The 26341-nt window shown below is 36.7% G+C and overlaps 1 protein-coding gene across 6 annotated transcripts in view; it reads left to right on the forward strand.

The window, feature by feature from the left end:
- The window catches only part of MME (membrane metallo-endopeptidase), a 94627-nt gene that overhangs the window by 45289 nt on the left and 22997 nt on the right, over positions 1-26341 (forward strand). For all 6 annotated transcript variants that reach the window (XM_011958988.1, XM_011958989.1, XM_011958992.1 and 3 more), the window contains 9 exons: positions 6126-6260; positions 8232-8333; positions 10064-10200; positions 10310-10403; positions 11521-11649; positions 12437-12535; positions 15210-15290; positions 16603-16706; positions 25680-25738. In XM_011958988.1, the coding sequence (XP_011814378.1) occupies positions 6126-6260; positions 8232-8333; positions 10064-10200; positions 10310-10403; positions 11521-11649; positions 12437-12535; positions 15210-15290; positions 16603-16706; positions 25680-25738 (940 nt within the window). The remainder of the gene's footprint in view (positions 1-6125; positions 6261-8231; positions 8334-10063; positions 10201-10309; positions 10404-11520; positions 11650-12436; positions 12536-15209; positions 15291-16602; positions 16707-25679; positions 25739-26341) is intronic.

The following is a 26341-nucleotide window of genomic DNA, read 5'->3' on the forward strand; positions in this document are numbered from 1 at the left end:
AAATGCAGAAATCACCGGTCTTCTGTGTCCTTCGCGCTGGGAGTTGGAGACTGCAGCTGTTCCTATTCGGCCATCTTGCTCCGCCCCCCTTTCTTAGTCTATTTGGTCAAAGTTGGTTCGCCAGTGCCCTGTTCACATGTCAAGCCATAGGAAAAAGAAAAGAGGGAAGTGGTAGACAAATAGTTAACTTTTATGTAAATGGTGCAAAACTTGCATACATTCCATTGATTAAAACATTGTCATGTGGCCACAACTAAATATAAAGGAGGCAGGAAAATGTAGTCTTGGGCAGAATGGCCATGTCTGTGCCTTGTTAAAATTTGGTTGGCAGAGAGGAAGGTCGTATCATTTAAAAGATGAGGAGCACATATACCAATGTCATTTAGCAGAGTCTGCCACAGTTTACATCCACTGATCTAGGAAATACTGTATTTGTGATCAAATAACACAGTGGTGATCAAATCTAGAATCAGTAATATGTTTATAGAGTTTATGGGTAAGAAATCTGAGGCTCAGAAGTTTGCCCTCAACACTCAGCAAAAGAGTAGTATAGTGGCAAACTTTGCTCCTTCTCTCTTCTTCATTCTATTACGTTATTACAATCTCTTAAGAGTTGGTACTTCATACTAGTAGAGTTCTTTGAATGAGCAAATGATAGAGGAAACTCACCTGCACTGGCACTTACAGCCCGTAAGTTATTCTCAGCTTAAATTAGGTGCTCTTCAACACTGAATCAGGCTAGCAAACACGCACCATGCTTGCTGCCTCGCTCCTCTTCCACAACTATGTACTTTTGGTGACATCCTTCTTTCCTGCTAACCTGAGATCTTGGAATTCTTCTCAAGGCAGAGTGCTCCAAGCTGTAAGCAATCTCCTTTCAGTGGAAGGGAGTTGCATATAAAATAAAAGCTACATGTCATCCCAGAAATGGGTAATTATCTGAATATTTCTGCACCCTCTCCCTCTTTTTAACTCCATTCTTTTGGGCATGGAGGTGACAGTGTGTGTTGTTACAGTAAGAATTCCAATGTTATCCTTATAAAAATAAGGATTTCTACTCTCTCCTAATCCCTACCACCTGCAATCCCTCAGTTTCCCCTGCATCTCTAGCAAGTTATCAAATAAAAGTTAATTCTAATTTTTCCACTACTCTGCTATCTCTGAAAGATGTCAACCACCTTAAGTATTTCTGTCTTGTGTCTTATTGCTTCATGAACAAAAAATGGTGAGAAGTGTGGAATAACAAGTTTACCTTCAGCAGAGGAGTTATAAATCTGGAAGAAATGTTAATGTCAGTGTATCATTGGGCTTCAATGATTTTCTCCCTTATAGGCTTTTATATATGCTTTTCCCTTTGCCTAGAACTTGCCCCCACACACACACCACCTGCACACACTCTTTCCTCTAATATAGTTTTCCTGGCACCCAGGTTTCTGTATACTTCTTATTTAATGTCTTTTTTTTTCTATAAAACTGTAAATTAAATGGAAACAATGCTGTGTCTCATTGCCCTTTGCTCTTTTTCTGATACCTACCTCAGTTTCTGGTCCTTAAATACTACGGAATCAGTGAATGAATGATTGAGGGGGAAGATGGCAGGGAAGAGAGGAAACAAAAGAAAGAAGAACCCAATCTTCTGGAAGCCCTTCTTGTTTCCTTCCCTTGATTCTGGGAAATGTGAGCTTTAGGGCGTCAACAGCTAATAGCATACATTTCTTGAGCATTTTACAAACTCTGTGTTCTCTTGCCTCTTTTCAATCCCCAGTTATTTCTTTGCTAAACTCAGTTTGTTGAGGTATATTTATACAATCAATGGGTATCATGCACTTGCAATTTACATTATTTTATTGAAGATAACCAAGAGGAGTTTTGAGAATTGGCATAGAATCACCAACTTTTTTTGTCAAATAAAGATGTTTTTAGACCAGAGAAGTCTGGCTTCCTTGCATATCGCTGTAGCCTATAAATTTTAAACTTTAGTGTGGGGTCTACCTTCTTCAGATATGCCTCAGAGCCTGAGGTTCAGGGAGGGTCACACTCCCTCGTCAGTCAAAAGTACTCTAATCATAGGTCTCCTTGATCAGATTATTAACTCAGCCCATTTCCCCAGGTCTTCTTTGATCCTTCCTTCCAGGATAACCCAGGTCATCCAGAGGAATCATCTTCCATAATCTTAAAACCAAACTTCTTATGAACTATGAAAATAGCCTCTATAATTACTAAGACAGATCATTTCACTTTACAGAAATCCTTTTTTTTTTTTTGCTTTGGATACCCGCATAATGGAATTTTTGTGTTGTAATATTTGATTATTATTACAATCTAGAAAGGAAAAGTGATATGGAACAGTTGCATCATCTCAGAAAGGGGCCCACATTCACCGTGTCTGCCATTCCTAACAAACTGTTCTCAAAATATTCTCGTCAAGGAGCTTCTTGTGATATATCTTTGTTAAAGAGGTGGAACCTGAGTTCTGAGGTATTCTGATTATCTGAAAAGATTACTTAATGACACACTGCTGCCTCAAAGAACAGAGTAGTGAGATTCAAAACAATTCTATGCATTACAGGAGTACGAATTTCTATGCTAGGAAAACAATACGAAAGACACACACGGCCCATAAACATAACCATGCCCATTCACAAAATTTTTAAATGGAACCAACCAGCCCCCTCATGTGAGAGAGTTCTTATATATTGATTCACTGAAAGGAATGAGGACGTTAATTTTCTTAAGGAATCACCTACCTTCAAAAGAGTCTGAACTCTGTATTGGGGGCGAATTAGAATTGGTCTCAAAGCTTCCCTTTCTCTACCTTCTTAGCGTATCAAGAGCAATTGTTATCTTACTTTGTTCTCCTTCATAAAGAAATCTGAAGGTTAGGAATCCAAAATATTTGAGCATAATTTGATAATAGATATGTTTATGCTCTGTACTGATGTTTGTCTGAGAAGGAGAAATAAGTGAGGTTGGTGGTTTCCAACCCTAAGGACTACTTTGTGTGTGCCACTTACAGGGCTCTGTGAAGAAACACCTCACATATACACACACTTCAAAAGCCACTATGATTTATTTTACTTGTGCATTTATACATCAACAAAATATTTCTTTGAGTAGAGCATTTCAGGACTAAAAGAAAAGTGAGAAAACCACTGGGGCTAGAGTTTGAGAGCATAAGGAGGTGGGGAAGGAACTGGAGAGTAGAAGCTACAGGGTATACTGCTGCCGGGCATGGCTAGGGAGGAGAAGCCAGAGTTATAAAGAAGTTTAGAGCCTTCACAAAATCTGGGGTTCATAAAAATGGAGACATTTTAGGGACGAGGATAGAGGACTTGGAACATGGGCATGATGGACTGAAACCAGAAAGTGATGACCCAGAGTCTGTGCGCCTAGATCAGAAAAGCCAGAAGAAGTCTCCAAATTGTGCGTACCTGGGAAAGAGCACAGGCTGAGATTGGCCATCCTGTAGATGAGCAGGTGCAAGCTCGAACGGAGACTTAACAACAGGGGATTTTCTTTGTCCACCTACCCAATGTACAAGCTGAGAGAAACTGTTCAGGACTTGAACTAAGAATAGAAGTTCCGAGGAAATAGGAAGTGAAAGAAACTTAATGTATTTACAGTTTAACTTCATTTTTTTTTAATTCGACAGATCTTCATTGAGCTTATGCTACGTGACAAATACTTTTTTGGCAGTAGTGATTCCAAGGAAACAAGGTCCTTGTTCCCATGAAACTCATGTCCTAATGGGAAGAGATAGACAATCAATAACCAAGTAAATAATTTAAGGAAATGAGACAAATTGTGAGTGTTATTAAGAAAATAAATCAAGGTGATAGAATAACAAGTCACTTGTGTAAGGCATGGGTGATTCAATTTGGCTTGCTTAAACCATCTCTGACTGCTGTTTGTAGAATGTGTTTCAATGGAAGCAGAGAGATCAGAGAAGGCCACATGGTAATTCATGTGAAAGGTAATGATGGACTCAGATGGTGGCAAGTCAGATAGAGAAATCTGAGCAGACCTAAGATAATCTTGTGTAGGTGGCTCTATCATTATAGGGAACCAGTTTGTGTATTTTAAACTGCTCGGCCAATATGTGCCTCAGTGATACATGGCAGAGCTTGTCTCACTGCATAACACAGCTATGACATGGTAAGACAGAGCTTGCAAGGGAAACTGCTGACCTCGCTTTGTCCTTTCTGGCACCAGGTGACTAATAGAAAGTTTCACTCAGTTCAGTTATCTGTGTTTAAGAAAACAAAAGGGGGCTTTTAAACATGAGATTTAGTGAATATGACAGAGAATTTTTGAGATCAACTGAACTCAGTTTGTAAAAAGAACTAGATTCAGCCCCCCAAGCATGGAATAAACCTTAGAAGTTATACAAGAAGTTGTACAAATCTTCAGGTTCTTATTAATAACCTGATGAAAGCCCCAAATGGTCCCTATGCTGGTCTGAGTTTGGGTCCTCTTAGGTCCCATGTTCCTCCTGCTCTAGTGTCCTGCTTGACTGGGGGCTATTTTTTATTTCCAGCACCCAGAAATGGCTGCGTGACTATGTTTGCAGTCTGTTGGAGGGAAGCAGGCCTCTGAGGTAGTGAGCATAGTACCTGATAGTTAGTGTTTCAACCCTTGCTCCACTCTCCCTCCACCCGCTGGTAATCCTCAGCATCTATTATTGCCATCTCTATGTCCATAAGTACCCAACATTTAGATGTACCTTTGCACTGACAGTGAATATAAGGATGACCCTTTCACTTCTAATTGTTCAGTAAGGATGTAAAATATTCTTAAAACTCTGGAAATGTTCAAGCACATTATAGCACACTTTATAGCCTTTCTTTGTATTTACCCTGCAAACAAGTCTTTGAAGCATAGAAATCTCACCTATCCATAATCACAATTGACTGCTTTACTAAATTTTAAAATGAGGTGGAATCGTAATGTATTTTAGTTGCTAATAGGTAATAATGGCTAATAAATAGCAATTGGTTCAAACCTAACGGAAGTGGGACTCTATTTCCTAGTGTTCTTGCCACTACGAACTTGAATAAGTCATTTACATATTCTGTAAAAGGTTAGTAATACAACTATTCTATAGTTTACTTTTGCAAATTAAGATGTATGTGAAGATAAAATATAAAGAATTTGAGTTATTAGAAGAAAACTAATATCTAAATCTATGGTATCTTATAGTGAAAGTTTACAGTAACAGGAGCTGTTTATGGAATTAACTAAAACCTACAGGTGTGTGTTGGTGGAGCTCCTGACAACACAGCTTCACAAAAAAGAAACTGTTTGACTCAAGGAGGCAGATAAAAAGATGTCTGATTTTGTTATATGAGTTTATGGTCATTTTTCCATGAATAGTTGACAAAATGATTATATATGAGCACAGAAAATCTGAGAAAAAGAGATTTGGTAAAGAAATAAATTATTATGGCTGGGCACAGTGGCTCATGCCTGTAATCCTAGCACTTTGGGAGACCGAGGCAGGCGGATCACAAGGTCAAGAGTTTCAGACCAGCCTGGCCAACATAGTGAAATCCTGTCTCTACTGAAAATACAAAAAATTAGCTGGGTGTGGTGTGGTGGGCGCCTGTAATCCCAGCTACTTGGGAGGTTGAGGCATGAGAATCACTTGAACCCTAGAGGTGGAGGTTGCAGTGAGCTGAGATAACGCCACTGCACTCCAGTCTGGGCAACAGTGCGAGACTCCGTGTCAATAAAAAATAAAATAAAATTTAAAAAGAAACGTATTATTGTTCACAGAAAAAATTAGTATATGTTATTGCTTATCAAGTGTTTTGCAACTCATTCTAATTAAGGCAAAATAACTTTACTGAAAATTGAAAATTACAAAGTCTCCATAACCAAGTGGTTATACATTACTTAGTAATTTCAAAGTGATACCTCATTGCTCTCCTTTAAGCTCTAATTCAAAGATATATTGACTGTCTAAGAATCTGTGCAGGTCATTTCTTTAAGTATTTAGAAAAGGATTTTTATTTTACTAAGGTTATCTATTACCAAAGATTAATATTGAAATGAAAATAAATTTTAAGTACCATGATGAATATTTAGAGCTTCTCCAACAGTTTAGTACTATTTATTTCTTGCAGGCTTGTACAGCATATGTGGATTTTATGATTTCTGTGGCCAGATTGATTCGTCAGGAAGAAAGATTGCCCATCGATGAAAACCAGCTTGCTTTGGAAATGAATAAAGTTATGGAATTGGAAAAAGAAATTGCCAATGTAAAACGCATTTTTTTCTGATATACTGAATAATGTCAACCGCTTTTTTTTTTTTCTTTCCCCTCTCTATCATACTTTAAGAGTAAAAGGTACAGCACTTTAACCAAGTAGTAAAAATGCATGGCTTGGTAATAGATCATTGACTTCAAAAGGACCTTTTAAACTAAAGAATTTTATAGTAAACTGGGTTCCTGACATTTAAAAGACACACTAAATTGGACAAATATTAAGCTAGAAACACTTAATTGCCTGTTATAAGTGGATTTCATCAGAATTCTACCATTTACAGTCAAACTGTTGTTAGATGCCCTTCAGACTCAGGGCAAATGCAAAGCTGTTTTAGTTTAGATATGTATAGAATGTTACTTTATTTTAAAATTTAAAGTGATCACAGAGATTGTCTCTATTTCTTTGCTAAGAAGTATTAAACCCCTGAACATAGCCGTGTGGCAATGTGATACCACTGAGTTCAAATTGTCAGACTGCTGAGCTGACAGAGGATAAGACAATAATTTCGCAACAAAGCCCAAGGAGTGTATTTCTGAATTTCTTCTGGTTCTAGATCAACCCTTGGAGCCTGAGTTGGCACTTTCTTCCCTGATGATTCTTTGATAGGGCACTGCAGTCTCTGAGTATAAACAGCATCCAGGTTATTGATTAAACCTATGGTCAGAGTCAGTCTAGGACCCACAGAGTTCTCTTTGTCATTGCAAACGACAACCTGCATCCCTGACTCCCTATCTACTTGCCCCTGCCATGTAAGCTCATCAGAATCTTGAAGAGTCAAGATCATGGAGGGCAATTTTAGCTTTCCTGGGGCTATGTGAAATCAAAAATCTCCTATCAGAACCAGGCTGTTCTTGGAGGGGCCACTGAATGAATGGCATTTGAATGGGTTACATGTGGTTCTGTGTTGGAAACAGACTTGCTAGAGGAGAAATGTTTCCTCCTCTGGGTTTTTGCCACTTGCACCTTCCCAGACCATGCTCTCCTTTGACCAGCATCAGCTCTGTAGTTGTTGTGTCTTATCTCAGCATTATGTGCCTATATTTTCAGTCTCGTATTAGACTCTTGTATTAGATTGGCATGAGGCCTTAGCCGTTGTTGAATCATTTATGCATCTCTAACAAAATCCAGCATAGTATTGCACGTAGGACTTGTTCAATAAATAATTGTTTTCAGTACATGAATAGGTAAGTGACCTAAAGCAGAAACTGGAGCCATAGTCACTGAGAAATAATTCCAATTTTAAACCTTTACATTTTGTCTCTTCTCACTTAAAATTACTTTTCCTCATTTCAGCCACTAGTTGGGGAGTTGTTATTGCAATTTTTTTTTTAAATTCAGTGAAAGAAATAAAATTGGATGCTGCTGCATGTAGAGCACTAAACTGGTCTGGCAGGGTGGGAGAACGGTCACAAAGGAAGGTCCATAATGTTGCCACTCGCAGATAACTTGCAACCAAATTGTGCTCTGTACCAGGAATTTTCTGTGTTACTTGCCATAAATTCTTGTAGAAACAGTGGCACCTATTTTTCCTTGCTGAATTTTAACTAGGACACTGAATGGTAACGGTGAAGATGGGAGAAAGAGTATTTAAGAGAGAAATTGGAGATGACCATATCAAAGAAAGTTAAAATATGAAACATTCACAGACACAACTGAACTGGCCTTTAGCCACAGCTCATAAATATTGCTTATATGGCTTAGCAGTTGTCAAAATGTAGAAAGATTTTTTAAAAATTTTAAACTTGACACCACAGCCAAATCTCAATAATACTTACTAAATAAATATACTCCAAAAATCTCTTACATTTCACTTTTTTTGAAATGACAAAACAAACTACAAAAACAAGTACAGAATAGGACTTAAATTATGTTATATCTATCCTATATTTTACCCTCAAATATAGTTATGTTTTTGTAAAGAATTCTTAATTCTAAAATAATGATTAAAAATTAAATCCATAGGCTACAGCTAAACCTGAAGATCGAAATGATCCAATGCTTCTTTATAACAAGATGACATTGGCCCAGATCCAAAGTAACTTTTCACTAGAGATCAATGGGAAGGTAAGTGGTAAGTTTTTTGTGCTCTCTTATTGTGCCATTTTCTAAATTATAACATTGAAATACTCTTTCTAAAATTCATCAAGTTTTTATTTATTGAAATAAATGAACTTCAATTCCTTTTTTTTTTTTTTTTTTTTTTTGAGACAGGGTCTCGTTCTGTTGCCCAGGCTGGAGTACAGTGACACAATCTTGGCTCACTGCAACCTCCACCTCCTAGGCTCAAGCAATTCTCCTGCCTCAGCCTCCCAAGTAGCTGGGATTACAGGCATGCACCACCACACCTGGCTAATTCCTGTATTTTTAGTAGAGATAAGGTTTGGCCAATCTGGTCTCGAACTCCTGAGCTCAAGTGATCCGCCGGCCACAGCCTCCCAAAGTGTTAGGATTACAGGTGTGAGACACCTCTCTCAGCTGGTAAAATTCCTTTTAAGGCAGCTATACAATACTAGAAACTACCATAGGAAGGGGTTTGGAAAATACTAAAACTGAACATCTTTCTGAGAGGCCATTATATAGTCATCAGACTTGGACAGTCACACAATGAAAGCACTAGATTTCCTTTTAACTCTGAAAAAGGATAATTTATTCATAGAACTTCCCATGTTCTCATCAAGGCCATCTACAGAGGTGTTCAGAACAATAATTCAGAAATAGAACACAAATAAAAAGAAAATCTCTCTTATAGATTCCATTTATAAACAGCAATTGACTTCTTTTTCCTTACCTAGTACCCAATAATCTCTTTTTGTGGCTATGCATTTATTCTTGTGTGTTAGTTGACGCACACAGCCAAGAAATGAAGCAACATCTATGGGAAAATCTACAAACTACCACATTCAGCGATGACATTCTCTTTGGCACTAATTCTAGTTAACAAGGACTTTTCCAAAGGCATAAATTATTGAGTTAGATATCTTACATATATTTTTTAATATAATAAGTGTTTAATAAATATGTTTTGAAAGAACTACCTAAATCACCAAAGGAAATGAAGAAAAGTGCATAGCATAGCACCCCATACTCAGCAGGTGTTGTGTGCTTGTGTTTGTGTGTGTAAAATACAGCCTAATATATTGATAGTCTTAAACATTATCAATTCCCATTTAGAAAGACAAGATTTCATCTTTTGGCAACTCCAAACTTAGCTTCTGAAGTGTAAACATGGCATGCCTGTAGAGCCAATATTGATAATTGAAAAGATGCTGTTTTCTTTGACTTCATAATATCACTGTACCACTGCTATAACAGTATGTTTTCATCTGTAATAGAATTTCCACTGAGATGTGTTACTGTGTTTGAATGGTTTATTAATATCCATTTTTAAAAGATAAACACTTTATACACGTTTTCATTTTTGCGTCAACCAAAAAAGCTTTATTTTTAAATTTAAATTTAAATTCTATTTTTATTTCTGTATTGGTTAGACAAAGAAGATGGCATTACGCCTAATTTCTAGGTATATGTTCCCTAAGCTTAAAGGCTTTGTTTTTACTCTTAAATGGTTGGTTTAATTATTCTGTGTAAATAATCATTTGAAGAACTAGTTTTTATTTAAAAACTGATTGAAACAGTTGAGGAAGAATCCCAAGTGAATTATCAAACTGATCAATGTGATAATTATGTGATGCAAGTGACACCTCTTAATGTCCAACCCTCTAACTATAACTGAATCTTGGAACCAAGAAGAGAAATACACAATTTCTGAATGTTTCATGCCTGCTTTTTTCCAGCCATTCAGCTGGTTAAATTTCACAAATGAAATCATGTCAACTGTGAATATTAGTATTACAAATGAGGAAGATGTGGTTGTTTATGCTCCAGAATATTTAACCAAACTTAAGCCCATTCTTACCAAATATTCTGCCAGGTAGGTATGTCACAGTCCCCGTGTCTTCAAAGTTTGTATTTCATATCACTCTTCAGAAGCTTTGCAGCCTCATCTTTTCTGTTACTGGGTGGTGGTTTTTTTTATACAGAGATCTTCAAAATTTAATGTCCTGGAGATTCATAATGGATCTTGTAAGCAGCCTCAGCCGAACCTACAAGGAGTCCAGAAATGCTTTCCGCAAGGTGAAGAAAAAATCTCTCTTTTCTTAAGACTTAAAGCATAAAGTGATACATGGTTATGAAGGCTTGCCATGTACACTGCTAGGACATGGTGAACTTTGCGAAGGGACAAAATGCCAAAGTTGATTATCTTGCACATATTTAGGATATGTTGCCGAGGAAGATAAGTCTTCATGGGCTTCACCATCTTATGATGGTCTACGTGGCACCATGATTGCATTGTCCTGTAAGGAGTCACCTTTGGTTATTTAACCAGTTCGTGAAATAATACCGTCTTGATTTTTGTTGTTGTTGTTGTTATTGTGTTAAAAGTAATTTCGGGGTTATCTATTTTAATTAACTTGATTTTTAGGTGCTCATTGCACATTGGACATATACACAGATGGACTATGTTGATGTGGGCGGTCTATTGAAAGTACCCCTACCTGGAGTTAAATAAGACCCTTTCTTAGCCTATACCTCTGTTACTTAAACAATCACCATTTTGGTACTATGGTGAGGGAAGTAGGCAGTAGAGATTGAGGAAGGAGAGACTCCAGCAAATATGTTATTTGGAATCTTGGAAAGAAAATAACATTGATTGATTAAAATTTCCAGTTTTTGTCTTTAAAAATAAAATGTAGACATCTTTTTAAATTAAAGAATGCAAAAATGGTATTGTGCTGAATCTCCCTTGCTTAGGTTATCCTGTTATTCTTAAATCTATACACATACAGTTTCCCTAAGTACTCAGAGTTCAGCTAAAACTTTGAAAAGCAATAATGTGTTTTCTCATATACCATATTTCCCCCATTAGATTTATTGAATATAACTTCACATTTATGTTTGTGCAGTGGTTACAATGTTGTATTTTTTTCTAATGCTTTCTACAATGATACTAACTTGTAATAGCAAAAAGTTCTACTGGGGCATCTACTGAAAATATACCTAGTTTTCAGATCATATATAAGTAAACAATCCATTTGGATTAGATTTCATCCTAGGCTAGGAATATATGCCTTGTGAGGAGAAGTAATGAATATTTCAAGAACTTAGACGAGACATTTGTGAAATGCGTGCTCTTAACATGCTCCAGACCTTTCCTTCTCGTCAAACGCCATTTCCTTTTCCTCTTCCATAGGCCCTTTATGGTACAACCTCAGAAACAGCAACTTGGAGACGTTGTGCAAACTATGTCAATGGGAATATGGAAAATGCTGTGGGGAGGCTTTATGTGGAAGCAGCATTTGCTGGAGAGAGTAAACACGTGGTAATGTTTTCAGAGTGATACATTGTCAGTTATATAGGACACTATCAGTTTGTTCACATTGATGAGCGATTACAGTTCTCCATCATTTGGCTAAAATTTTATTAATTTAGGCAGAGAACCTCTGAATCATAATATGCCATCGTTTCCCAATAAATCTTCCCTTGCCTTCCCCAAGAGTCTAGTTATGTTTCTGCTCCTAATACTGTCTAGTCCAAAACCAGCTCACCGGTTTCCAGAAGCAGTGTATTTGGAGTACCCAGCAACATGTTCTATTTATATAGTCATTTATAAACTCTTCTATTATCAAAATTGCCCCAAAATTAGTATTTTCTTAAAAACATAGAAAGTAAAACAGGATTCATTTGGAGTATAAAAAAAGTGCTTTATTTTTCATTGTTAGGAAAATGAAGACAGTGGTACTTAATGGTATGGTGAAAGAATTTATTGAAATGTTACTTTATGCTTAGCTAAACCACTAATGGTAATGACAACCCTAATATTTTATGTTAGTTCTTCGAGTATGATAGTGAAACCATTACATTCTGAAAATGATTTTTACCTTATTGCATATATTAAGACCTATTTAATCAAGAGTGTTGATAACAGCAATATTGCTTTTAAAATATAATGGTCCCATATATCTGTTAGCTTAGGTCACAGTTTGTCTATAAATTTACATTTATTAACATATTAAGTCATACAAAGATAGCATGTAGCTTTATTTTTAAAAATCTGTGTTACAAAGAATGAATTAATGACCTATATTTGTCTTCTGTTCTAATTTGAGGTTGAGGATTTGATTGCACAGATCCGAGAAGTTTTTATTCAGACTTTAGATGACCTCACTTGGATGGATGCCGAGACCAAAAAGAGAGCTGAAGAAAAGGTAAAGAGCACGCAGCTAACCAGCAAAGAAAAATCTGTATAGGAAAAGTTAACTTTAAAAACATTTAGGAAAAAAAATATAATCAAAGATTGCATAAAAACTTGTAAGCTCTTTCAATATGTAATATTTCCCAAAAGAGTTTTTGTGGATAAAGATTATTTCTACAATTTGAATCTTTTATCTCTGCAACCAATACTCTAGCAAGGTGAAAATGTTAAGTTTCTGTTCAAGCAAATGTAAGGTGGTGCATTATTGGTGCATTATAAGATTTATAATTAAAGAGATGTTGAAGAAGCTTTTTGATAACTATTCCTGCCCACCCATAATGTGCAGCTTTTATTGAGACTTTTACTCTCTTGCATAAGAATAAGTCTAAGATTTCTCAGGAAATCTTAGGTTTAAATTTACTGTGATCATTTGTCTTTATAATTATATAACAACTAGGGGGAATATGGTCCTGTGAAAACTGAACCTTCTTTATGAGCAACATTCACATGCATCCTGACTAATCTCTGTAGTTAGGGTGGCAGAAAAAGCAGACTCTTTGGATTGGTAGAAGAGACCATAATAAATGTATTTTAATAAGATAATCAACCTCTGGTCTAGTTTTCTTTTAGAGTTAAATCATATGGAAGGATTATCTTCTTTCAGCTCTCAAAGAGCCCTGAGTGGGTTAGGCCTAGAACCTCAGCCCCCAGTATTGCTATTTTTCCGTCACTCTGGCCAGCTCTTCAGACATTCAGGTTGGATTTGCTCCTTTCATGTCACAGTTGTGCATGACATGGTTCTGCTTGGTAAAGCCAGTTGGATTGTTCTGGATCAGCATTTCCAAAGTGGTGTCACGAAATACCGGACATGCAAGTTGTTCCACAAGAGGCTCATGGTCAAAAGAGTTTAGTATACAATTCTCATAGGAAGGCTTCCCTCATCTCACTTGAGGCTAGGTTACATGCTCCTAGGGTGTGATTTTATCATACCTGGGAGTTAATATTTATTTCACTGCTTATCATTGCTGTTTACAATAAGCTCTTTATGGGTGGGGGCGGGGGGACAGAAAATATTGCCTAGCATTATATCCTCAGTCCTTTACAACATACATGGCCTTTGGAAGATCCTTGAAATATGTGGAGTGAATAAATTGATAAATTAATTTCCCATCTTGGACATTTATAATAACTTATGATTCTAACCTTATAATCTAACCCATGTTTAATTGTAAGAGGTCCTGCAATAAAGAAACTTGCTTAATGTTTTTGCTACAGTATTTACCCAAAGTAATTGACAATAAATTTTTTTGTGTGTACTAGTTTATACTTTCTGTAGAATTTGTATCCTTTAGCACACTCTTTAAGGAAATGTCTTATAGGAAATACAGTATCATTGAGTGGGGGCTGGTTTGTCATGACTGATGGCAAACCTACAAGAAAATGGATTTGGCCTCAGTGACTTCAGTGATACATATGAGGTCTGATCCACTGACTGGGGAAACCCTGGGCTCATGTAACAGATTTACAATAAAACCACATCCATTTGATGGCAAACCATGTAACTCGGAGATACAGGCTAAACTCCTCATGAAAATTTTAAATTAATTAAATTATTTAAGAGTGATATGAAGTGGTAGAATCAGAAGTCAAATATCATTGAGAAAACCAAGATAGAAATAAAACAAAAATAGAAATAGCAAGTAGTAAACAAGTGATAATGAAATAATAAAATAAATAAAGTAAACCATTTTAAAATAATTTAAAATGAACTTTAGAAATAGTGGTAAATAGGCCGAGTGCAGTGGCTCACTGGTGTAATCCCATCACTTTGGGAGGCCAAGGCAGGCAGATTGCTTGAGCCCAGGAGTTTCAGACTAGCCTGGGCAACGTGGCAAAACGCTGTCTCTACAAAAAGTACAAAAATTATCTGGGGTGGTGGTGCATATTTGGGAGGCTGAAATGGGAAGATCACTTGAGCCCAGGAGGTAGAGGCTGCAGTGAGCCCTGATTGCGCCACTGCACTTCAGCCTGGGCAACAGAGCAAGACCTTGTCTCAAAAGAAAAAAAAAAGAAAGAAAGAAAGATAGTAGTAAATACATGATAAATATGAGCTGGAATAACAAGGAAAACTCTGTTTTCCACTTACCTAATTAATGTCATTATTGAACTTGAGAAGATAGGTACACTGACTTCGGAGAATAAAGGAGAACATAAAAATTCCAGGAACCAATATTTAGGAATAATATTTGCAGTAAACCTATAAGCCCATGTCTGTTTTCTCAGCCAAATCAATGAGGCAGAAAGATAATTATAACCTGTTAGAATGGAAGCTCTAAATATTACTCCTTCTAAAAACTTGAAAAAATAAAAAAGCCTTTGAGAGAAAAAGTTCATAAAACTACAGAATATGTGGAACAATGAGTTTTGTCAGTTTTCATGTTGGTTTTCTTGAGAAAGCTGCAGCCTGTAAGGAAAAGGCATTAGAAACTCAATTTCAGACCCAATTTTCCTTTGTTCTTGAATCTCCCAGGAAAGATCCATTGCAAAGTGCTCTGTTTAAGAATGTCAGACACTCGTTTTATGAACAGTATAGATCAAGTTATTCAATTGCTAATCATGGACAGATTGTAAGTGTGTATCTGAAAGTTACATAATCATCTTCACATTCAATATTATAATTTTCATAGGCCTTAGCAATTAAAGAAAGGATCGGCTATCCTGATGACATTGTTTCAAATGATAACAAACTGAATAATGAGTACCTTGAGGTAAGTCTCTATAAAGACTCTGGACTACTGATACTTAGGGCTGATAGTAGTGTCATTTTTAGCTATGCGGTGCCTGAAATGTGAAGTAGCCTAAAACCACAGGTCATATTATATAAAGCCTTCAACGCTGGCAATGCTGGTGCCAGAATGATATTTGTTTTAGCCTTTTTGTTTTCATTAGCCAGGACTATATTTGGTTATTGTTCATTTGGTTTCCATATATTCCATTTTAAGAACAGTGAGTAAAATCTGGTGTCCTTTAAAGAGTATCAAGGAAGGGATAGACATCAAGATGGTGAACAACAGGCAAGCTCCTTATCACGTGTTACACAGGCTTCGAGTTTTCCTCCACCTTCTAAGTTTTCCTCTACTGGATAAACCAGTTCATGCCTACTGTATTTTAAAAACAAAACAAAACAAACTCTGATATTTGAGAACTGGAAACTATTTTGTTCTGCCCTAGTAATGTAACAGTTAAAAGAGCAGAGAGTTGCCTAAAGTCACTACAGTGCTGATTTCAGACTCAACTGAAAGTCCTGTTGCTAACTTTGTGGTCACCACGACTCCGTGATACCCTGGTGACAGCGAGGTGATCCTTGCCCAGGTCCTGGGATGACAGTGATTCCTCAGTCATTGATTACTAGTCTAGCATGGGGATCTGAAAGCCATACTGCCTTCTTCTCTCTTTCCATTTGCAGAAGAAACTTGACTTTCTCTTTTAAATGATCTGGTCACAGTTGCAAGCCCCAGGGGTCCTTATAGCAGGAGGGTAGTGGCTAGGAACACAGACTCAAAACCAAGTTCCTTGATTCCAGATCCCAGTTCCACCACTCAGTTTGACTAAATTGTATCTCAGTTTCCTTGACTTTAAAATGGGGATAGGAGCCCTTAGTTCATCGGTATTAAATGAGCATAATATTAGATTCTATTAGTATAATAGAATTGAATGAGTAAAATGTATAATTTGAAGAACTTAGAACAGTACTTGGCACATGGTAAGTACTAAAGAAGAATGTATTATCCATATGTGTTATGTGAAGATTAATGTCATTAATGTGAGGTTTGTTTGACACTTGATTTCATTTGATTATCATAAAATAATAGACTGAATTTGTGATTTGGCTGGAGTACTGACCTGTGATATACTAATAGGATTAGGTTAATTGTAACTACATCCTTTTTTGGTAAGTTTTTTAATGCTCTCTGTTAACTTTATTGACTGATATAATTTAAGAAAATCCCTATGTTTTTTAGCAAAAATTTTGAAGATATTGGTTTTAATATTTCTCCCCAAATCTTTTATATAATATAGTTGAACTACAAAGAAGATGAATACTTCGAGAACATAATTCAAAATCTGAAATTCAGCCAAAGTAAACAACTAAAGAAGCTCCGAGAAAAGGTGGACAAAGACGAGTGCGTATATTCTCGTTTCTAAGGTGCTCATTTAGAAGCAGGTCTTTCCCTCCTTTCTTTGTTGGATTAAGTGAAAGAGCCTCAGTTAGAAAAATATTAAAAAGTACAAAGTCCTCTTTTTATTGAGAACTTCTAAAAGCATCTAATTATGGTATACTAAAGATATGGGTCAAGAATTTAACCAGATTAAAATATCTTTTTCATTAAGGTATCCTCAAATTTACATTTCTTTAGTTTTGCCTTATATCATTGCCTGTCAGCTCAATTTTATTTGTGAACAAGATTCTCAAAAACACCTTAGTTTAAGTAAGCCAATTCATAGCTCCTTTGAGCCTTCTCTTAGGCCTTACTCTGTGTCCAGAATTTTCTTCTGCTGACAGCCCCCTTTTTTCTCAGTCAATCCCACAACTCCATCCCCTTCATAGATAGTTAATGTAAGAGTTTTCTAATCGTGTGGTAGTCAAATAGGAGATACTGGGAACAATTCTTATTCATAGTCTTCTTATGCTCTTAATCTCTGCTTGTTAGTGACATCAGTACTTCATAGTATTAGAGTTTATTTTTTCTATTAAATAGATATATCTAACATATTTACCAGCATGTGTGTTTATGCCCCTAAATTCCTAGAGCCACTTATGTTGACTTTTTCTCCCTAGGCTCCTAGCCCCTAGAGAACAGGGGTTATTCCTTTTGACCATAAAGTTTCAGCATCTAGCATACTGAAGAATCTCAGTTAAAACTAAATTAATGACCGAGCGAGCAAGTGAAAAATAAATATACTAACTTGATTTGTGTAGTAACTAACACAATCACATGCCAAAGAGGTGCTTGTTTCATTCATGCATTCATTTATCCTTTCATGCATTTATTAACATTTTGGAACATGAAGTCCAGGTGTCATTGGGTACTAGGAGAATCAAAGGTGAACTTTGATTACATTACAAGAGCAGAAGACAGACAAGACATGATGTAATAAACAGCACCACCAGGAGAGAAATGTTGTGCCAAGCAAAGTACAAAGTGCTGTGGGCTTATTTGATGATAAGACTGTTCCGTTCTCAGTAAACCAAGTACAGGTTGGACAAAACTACTAATAGAAATGCCAATACATTTCAGTAATAAATCTAACTCAGCTGCTAAAATAAAAATGGTCACATCTGACTGGACCCAGTGGATCACGTCTGTAATCCTAACACTTTGGGAGGTTGAAGCAGGCAGATCATGGGTCAGGAGTTCGAGACCAGCCTGGCCAACATGGTGAAACCCTGTCTCTACTGAAAATACAAAAATTAGCCAGGCATGGTGCCATGCGCCTATAATGCCAGCTACTCGGGAAGATGAGGCAAGAAAATCGCTTGAACCCAGGAGGTGGAGGTTGCAGTGAGCCAAGATGGCGCCACTGCAGTCTAGCCTGAGCCACAGAGAGACACTCCATCTCAAAGAAAAAAAAAATGGTCACATCCAAACATTTCATTATCATGGCTGATGAATATATACAACATCATCTTTAACAAATTCAAGAAATTGAGGAAGTCAAGAAGTCTGCATGTGAGACACCTGAGTTAATCATTTAGCTAAAAGGCCCTCCCTCTGCTCTTATAAGTGGCTGGCACCTGCAAAGGGCAGGGATTTACTTTTTTTTTTTTTTTTTTAAGATGGAGTCTCACTCTGTCACCCAGGCTAGAGTGCAGTGGCACCATCTCGGCTCACTGCAGCCTCCGCCTCCCAGGTTCAAGTGATTCTCCTGCCCCAGCCTCCCGAGTAGCTGGGATTACAGGCATACACCACCACGCCCAGCTAATTTTTGTATTTTTAGTAGAGACGGGGTTTCACCATGTTGGCCAGGCTGGTCTCGAACTCCTGACCTCAGATGATCCACCTGCCTCAACCTCCTAAAGGGATTTAAATTTTAAAAGCTCTTGCTTCATGTGGTTTCTGATGCCTAGTGTGTGTTTCCAAAAAAATCTCAAACATTATGTCTTAAGGATTTTGCGCCAGTTGGTAAAGAATTTTAAACATGTCATTATAACATACAGATAGTGCTGAATCGGGAATGTAATACCCTTTGGTTACTTAGTAATATTTCTAAAATATTTACTTCTAGTAACATGAATTTTCATTTAGAGTTCATAGAGCAAACGTAAATCTCTAAAGAAAAAGATGTACAAGAACAAAACAAAATGAGTCTCTTGTTTTTAGACTTGATGTTATTTTGTTAGTTTCTCAGGACTGAACTTTCTGTGATGTAATTGTGATGGGTGTTGCTAGTGTTTGTGAATCATAACTGTTGAGCACTGGAGTGAACTTCTTGTAAAGTACAAAGAGGAATCTCACTGCTGCGTCTCTCTTGCTGTTCTGCATGGAAATGAAAGCATACTGACATTGACAGCAGCCAAGTCAATAAACATTTATTGAGCAGCTAGCCTGTGCAGAGCACTGTGCTAAACAAAGTAGATGATAAAGAGAACAACATGTTGCCCTTTACTCAGGAGGCTATGATCTTAAGGGGTAGGTGATTAAAAATTAAATCTGATGAAAGGCAAGGTTTGGTTGGTGCTATTACCAGGAAACAAAGTGCTAGAACAGCACTTTTTTCAAACCACAAACCTTTACTTATTAGTAAAACACAATTTTTCAAACCACAATTAAACTTTTACTTATTAGTAAAATATTCTCTGGAACCAATATATCAGCATTTACATTAATATTGAGGTGAACAGAAATTCACTAAAAACAAAACCAAAATGATTGGCTCATTTCTGTCTTCCCCTTGGTTGCTTCAAGCGTGGTGTTTTTTGTTTGTTTGTTTGTTTTTTGTTTTTCTAATCTGGTCCAACTGGATGGTGGCACAACTCTGAAATAAGTGGAACCCCTAAAGCTGGAAGCTCAACATCTGTAACTCCATGGTGCATAGAGAAAGTTCCTTAAAGGCCAGCACCACCAAAAATGGCAGAGCAGTTGGCACCCTGGGAAGTGATGCTGGAGTTTTGCCACTGCAATGAGTGCCTAACTAATACTCTTTTAGTGTTCCAGTTCTGCCATTCACTACCTGTGGCCTTTTAAAAGCCCTGTGGCTTTCTTATTTATAAAGTGAGTAGGCTGTGCTAGACTGTAGAATGTGTCTAAGGTTCTTTCTGGCACTGAAATTCTGTGGACCTTACTGTGCAGTTTTCATAAGAGCCAGGAAGTTTTCCTCCTTGTATTCTCCACATCAAATGACCCAAGGGAAGAAAACACAATCTTGAGCAGCAGCGAAATACCTCACTTCTTTCTAAAATCTCCCTTCTGATTTTTCCACTTCACCAATGTTTCGAGAACCAGCCTTCTTTCTAACTAAGTTCTGTATAGTTCAACTTGAATATCAAAGGAAAAATAATTATGCAGAACTCATATGGGTAAATATGATGGTCCAGCCGTGGAAAGTTGATAGCCTGTCCAGGGTGGGCAGGCAGAGCACCGGACACTTGAGACAAATGACTCTCCATAAATGTAGACGGAGATGATTTGTAAAAAAGATTATTTGACTCAGCAAATGTTAGCCAGAAAGAAGAGATACACTAAACTTGAACAAGTCACTTTAATTTCCCACGGCAGTATCTGCCATGGCATCCTCGTGTTCTGCACATGTTGCAACAGATGAAAATTTTAGATTTTTAGCTTTTATGCTTCCATTAAGCCAACAGAGTCTTTGCAGATTTTCAGTGTGTTTTGGGGTTGTAAGCAAAATATGTTTTATTGGCAAAAAGATTTCTGCTTTTTAGTCAGCGTTTGATGAGGGATTCTGCTTTATTTTGTTTTGTTTTGTTTTCCAGAGGGGGAAGGGGAATTAGAAAAGGAAGCTGAGTAATTTAAAGGTTGATTTTAGGTAGTTCTTTTTTAAAAACAAAACAAAACAAAAATATCGTCTCCAAACAACACAATTAAAAGTTCCTAAACTTCCATTTAAACTGAAAGAACTTTGCAAAAGAATTCTGATGCATTTATTTCAGTGTCATCTCTTGAAAGGACAACATTCAGTGGTACACAGTTTCTGATAGCCACCGCTGTCTACGACGTGCATAGCAACACTGCCCTCTGCCCTCCTGGAGTCATAGGAGGAAATGGGTCAGCACTCCGGGAGTTTGGAGGACCCAGTGATATACCAAGGCCCAAATAGCTGAGTGCCTATTGTGCTCCCACCACTGGTCTTAGCCCTAGGATTCAATTAACAACAAAACATGGAATATTCCTGCCTTCATGGAATTATCTTCTAATGAGCTAGGTAGACAATAGTCTTATGTCAAGTTATGTAAGTACTGAGGGTTATATAGTGTGGAAGAGGTTTCACCTCTTTCCTGGAAGTTCTCAGAATTACTTTAAATCAGGAGAAAAGTCACCAAAGAAAATTCTGACAGAAACGATCCACCCACCAAAGTGTCTCCAAAATTAGGAATCTCTCCGAATTTAGCATACCAAGTGTGTGTGCACATATATGTGCATGTACACATATATAAGGCTAGCAAAGACTAAAAAGATTGTGCCTTGTTGCCAAACAGAACTGCACACAAACAACTGGTAACATCTGGGAAAGAAGTAGTAATTTTCCATTGCCTTTTGTTGAAAGAGAAGTGGTTTCTCCCAGTTTAGTGTCAGAATGAGAGTGCTAGCCTCAGACAGATTCAGGTAAGTCACCGGGAGTACTTCAGTTATGTTAACAACCAGTGTGCAGCAATAGAAGTTCTTTGGTCCTACTGTGCTTCTGCCTTTGGGTAAAAAGTTACACTTAGGGATCATTGGGAAGAGCCTGTGCTCTGGCGTCAGGGGGTAAGGGGAGTAGACCTGAGTCAGAAGTCCTGCTTTGCCTCCTAACCTCTGAACCTAGATTTTTTTCCTTTATAATCTGGTGATAATAAGTTCACTTTTGCCTTGCATGGTTGTGTTGTACATCGTGTAATGCACCTGGCACATAACTTCGGTGCTCATTAAATAGTAACCAGTGTGACATAGTAGTAAGAAATGATCATCTTCGTTTTTAAAGAGGATGGGAAGAAAATGGCATTAATCCCTGTAATGAAATTTTGTATATGGTGCAGATCAACAGCCTAGGAGTAGGAGATTTGATTGGAAGCTGAGCAGGTTCCTATTCTTCTTAGTTTAAACATGATTTTCCCAGTTATATAACATAGTTTGTAAGCGTATTAGGAAAGAGTTTAATAACCATATTGTGCCTCAGTTTCTGTACCCGCAAATATATGGATGGTTTGAAAGATGAATAAAAGTATATGGAAAACTTCAAAGTCTTGATGAGAGAATGTTGATAAACGTAAAGGATTAGAGTGATTATTGTGATTACAAGATAAGAATTCTTTCCACCCAGGGGACTGGAGGAAGACACAGAAAAACTATCGTATTGCACTGCTGATTTCAAAGGAGTTGCTTGGAGACTACTAAATGCTGAGAAGTTGAACACTGGCAGTAAAGGCTCACTAATAATTTCGTTGTTTTCAGTTTTTAAGTTGCACGAGAGTGAGTGAAAAAAAATTATTCTAGGTGCTTTTGCAATCTAGTGGGCTTATTATAACCAAAAGGCTATAGGATCAGTCTGTTGTCTTCTGCTCTCCTTCCCAGCTATAAAAATGATTTATTCACACATCCCTCAGCACTCAGTTTCTTCAGGGCAATAAGAGATAGAAGAGAAACACCTGGTTCCTCTGTCAAGTATATTTCAGTTCTATTCCCCACCCACATTGTTAGCTCAGCTTTGAGGGGCGTACTGCTTCTAGTGGCCCCTCTTTGTTTTACTGCCGAATGCCCCCAAACGAGAATAAGCTTACCTGACAAAATTACATCTCATAAATTAAAATAAGGTTTCTTACTTCCTGCTTCCCCACTCTTCTCTTTATATCACATACATACACATACAGACCACCAGAGGAAGGATGAGAAATGGGAGAAGAGAGTGGTTCATCTCTCAAGTCTGATACTGCTCTGTGGAGGCTGTTATTGTTTGACCTCCACACTTTAAAGATATCTTCAGGTAACCTACACTATTATTTTAGGGCAAGAATCACCACCTTTTCACTCTCTCCTTGTGAATTTTCTCTTCCCTGTGCTGCCAGCCAGGGTCAAATTTGGGCTACATTCAAACCAAAAGAATTTAGGGTTTTTGTTACATCACTGTTTAGTTGGCCCTGTTAATTTAGCTTTTGTATTAACATTGAGAGATATTTTGTGATTGATCACAAATATTAGACATTCGGTCTATAGCTGTTATCATCACCTTATTTAAGATGTAATGGTCTAATCACAGTACTTCCAGTTCTGATTATTGCCGGGGAAAAAATATCCTGAGCTTTTGGTAATTCCCCAGACTGGTTTGAGGGCACATCAAGAAAGATCTCAAAGAAGAAAAGGCAAATCCTCTAAGCTAGTGCTGTGTAAACCCAACACCATAATTCTAATGTTATTTGAATGTTCAGTGGTCATAAATAGCTACCTATTTTGGACATTTTAATAAGCAAAACGATCCCTGCTGGAAATTTGCAAACATAAATCAAAATGCAATCTTAAAGCCCTTAACGTAATGTAACAGAAGAGCAGAAAAGCACTAAAACAAAAGGTATGACATTTAGTTCTACAAAAACGATAGACAAAAGATGGATAATATATAAACTTCATTCATTGGTGTCCCACTTTTGTGATCTATTGTTGTCTGAAAAATTAATTTCATGTATCTTGTTCCTCTCCTCTGTAACAACAACTTAAAAGCAATTTGGATTGGCACCTTTTCTATTTCAGTATTAGGATTTCTGACTAGTCCAGAGCCAAAAAATATGCAACTGTTATTTGTAATTACCTGTAAAAGCCCATGTAGCATTCACTGTCACTAAACCAGAAGTCTGCAGTTGAGAAACTGAACCCCTGGGACCTAGATAGCTGTTAAATTAACTTCTATAGCAGTTAAAATTTTAATAACTATAAGCTGTTTATGTAAAAAATTTGCTGCCATGTTTACCATGAAAATGTTGGGGACACATCAGAATTACCTTTTTCCAATCATGCAAGGAACAATGTTTCCCCCTAGGAGTAGTAAGAGCACATTTTCCATTTTGACCTTCTTGCCAGACAGCCTGGAATCATATCTGAACCTGAATTACAGTAACAGTCTGAATATATATAAACATAGTCATATTTCCTAATCATGATTTTTGCTTATTTTCTTTTATAATACTTCACAGTCACATAAATGCAATCTATTTGTTCTACATAGTTTCTGATCTCTCAATTTTAGTCTAATATCCCTGGGTTTACACATACATGCTTTTCTTGTGAGTCACCACAAATTATGTGGGAAGCAAATAGAGTTTAATTAAAATAAATAAAATTATATTGTTGTAATCATCAACCTGCAAGAAATATTGAAATACTGATGACTCGGCTGTGATTAAATTAAGGAGGGCTGATATTATCAGTCCCCCCCCCATCCTGTTTAAAAATGCTTTCTCGATTTAAAACAACAGCAGTAACCAACTAAGGAAGAAACACGTTGATCAATCATTCTTCCCCATCTCCAAGCTTATTTTCTTCCTAAAGAAAAATTCACAGAAACGTTAACTAGATTTTTTTAAAGCCCCAAACCCTTTAAATACAAAAGTCTTAATCAGGTTGTTGTAGACAAAACCCATTCTTTGAATTTATCAGTCAGTTGTTATATATTGCCCTCTGCTCCTTATTTTTAAGAGATCAAAATAAAATTCACTTCTGACATCCCAAAATAGTTACTGACATTGTAACTAAAGTGACATTGTAACTAAAGCCGACTTTGTACAGCTCACCTGGCAGAGCAGGGTTTAGAAACAGTTCTGATGTAACCTCATTATACTAATTACTGCACACCCCTTCTGTGAGTAGGATAATTGCCATTCTAACAGTTGCCATGAAAGTAGAACAACTGCAGTGAAGCCATTAGATGATGATGTATGACTGCCTTAAATGTATGCATGTGTGCTGACATTTAAGAGGTTATCTGAAGTCAAGCAGTATCCATTTTTCCAATGAGCAAATAACAATACATGTAATAGTCTACTAAGATGAGAACTTTAGTCCTGTTGCACAAAATTTCTTAACACATGATTATTAATATATGGTCTTCATAACATCTGAGCAGAGAGACATGGGAACTTTGGCTCCTATCCTCGTCCCTCAAATTATCATCTGGGAGCCATTTGTTTTCCATTTTCTCATTCAGCCTATAGTTATTTATGCATTTTTCTCATCTCCTCAACTAAACTAGAGTCTCCTGAAGTCAAGAACTGTATTTTATAAAATCTCTAGGTTCTATACAGAGCCTTAGACGTAGTATAGACAGACAGAGACTGACAACTCTACTTAAGAATGACCTAGGTTTCGTTTTAAAGTCATACAAAAATATATCTTTGCTCAATTAGCTGGAATGTTGTATTTTTTGAAGATACTTTTAAAGGGCAATAATCAGAGACATATTACCCTGACACAACTGCTTGAGATATCTTAGTTCCCAAAAAGATTCTTTGTAAACCAGGAATTAACTATTCTTAATATACTTGAATCTGAAGTTTTAATGACCCACACTTCAGTATTCTGTCAACTGCTCCAGAATGGTTGTCATAATAACCTAGTATCAGGAACATAAACCTAAATAAATTTCAATACAATGTTACTCCATTGCAATTTCTGAAGTGATACATTTGAATAGGTTTTGCAACATCAGAGGCCTCCAAAAAATCCATGCAAATAAAACAAAAGATTACAGACTTGAATATATGCTGATGTTTTTCAAGAAATAGAAATGCCTTCAAATGAGCTCTCAACTGGTGAACTAATTTTAATTTGTTGATCATGTTTCAAACAGAAACTTAAGATTCATCTAGAAATAGTAATATTGCTTTAATTGTGTGAGTGGGTTGAATCAGATAATGCGGTATCATTTGTAATGAGTTCTTATGTTTTCTACAGGTGGATAAGTGGAGCAGCTGTAGTCAATGCATTTTACTCTTCAGGAAGAAATCAGATAGGTAAGGTGTATTCTTAAATGATTATTTAATATTTCTCTATTGTTCCCAACCTGTAGCGCATTGTATGACCAATTACAGTGCCTCTAAACAAACACAGCTGAGGCTGAGTTATTGATCTACTGAATACATTTCTTGAAAGTAAATGCATCTGTGTACCTTTTTTCACTATAATGGGAAAATTCAGATTAGTACAAATCATGTTAAGTAGTTTTGTTTCTTTTACAATATTCCTACTTATATCTAAAATGGTTTATCTTATTTCTAAATATTTTTATTTTATTTCTAAGTACCTTTTAAAAGTCCCTTGAATATATCTATACAAAGTCATATTGACTTTAGGACTCATTAAGCATTAGCTTCTAAAAATGGTTTAAGGTTTCAAGAGCCAACTTTTCACAGATCTAGTCCTCTTGGCAATTCTGTATGCTGCCTCTGTGAGAGATGATCCTATTCTATGTCATCTCCATTCAGGAAGGCTCCAAGGGCTTTAGAGAGTTGGAATCTCAATTATATTAGATTGAATCATATGAAATTGTATTTACCTGGCCACAATTGATCAAAAAAAGAAAAACATTTCATATGTTCACTTATAGTATTGTTACA

The sequence above is a fragment of the Colobus angolensis genome, unplaced genomic scaffold (assembly GCF_000951035.1).
Source record: "Colobus angolensis palliatus isolate OR3802 unplaced genomic scaffold, Cang.pa_1.0 Scaffold48, whole genome shotgun sequence".
NCBI lineage: Eukaryota > Metazoa > Chordata > Mammalia > Primates > Cercopithecidae > Colobus > Colobus angolensis.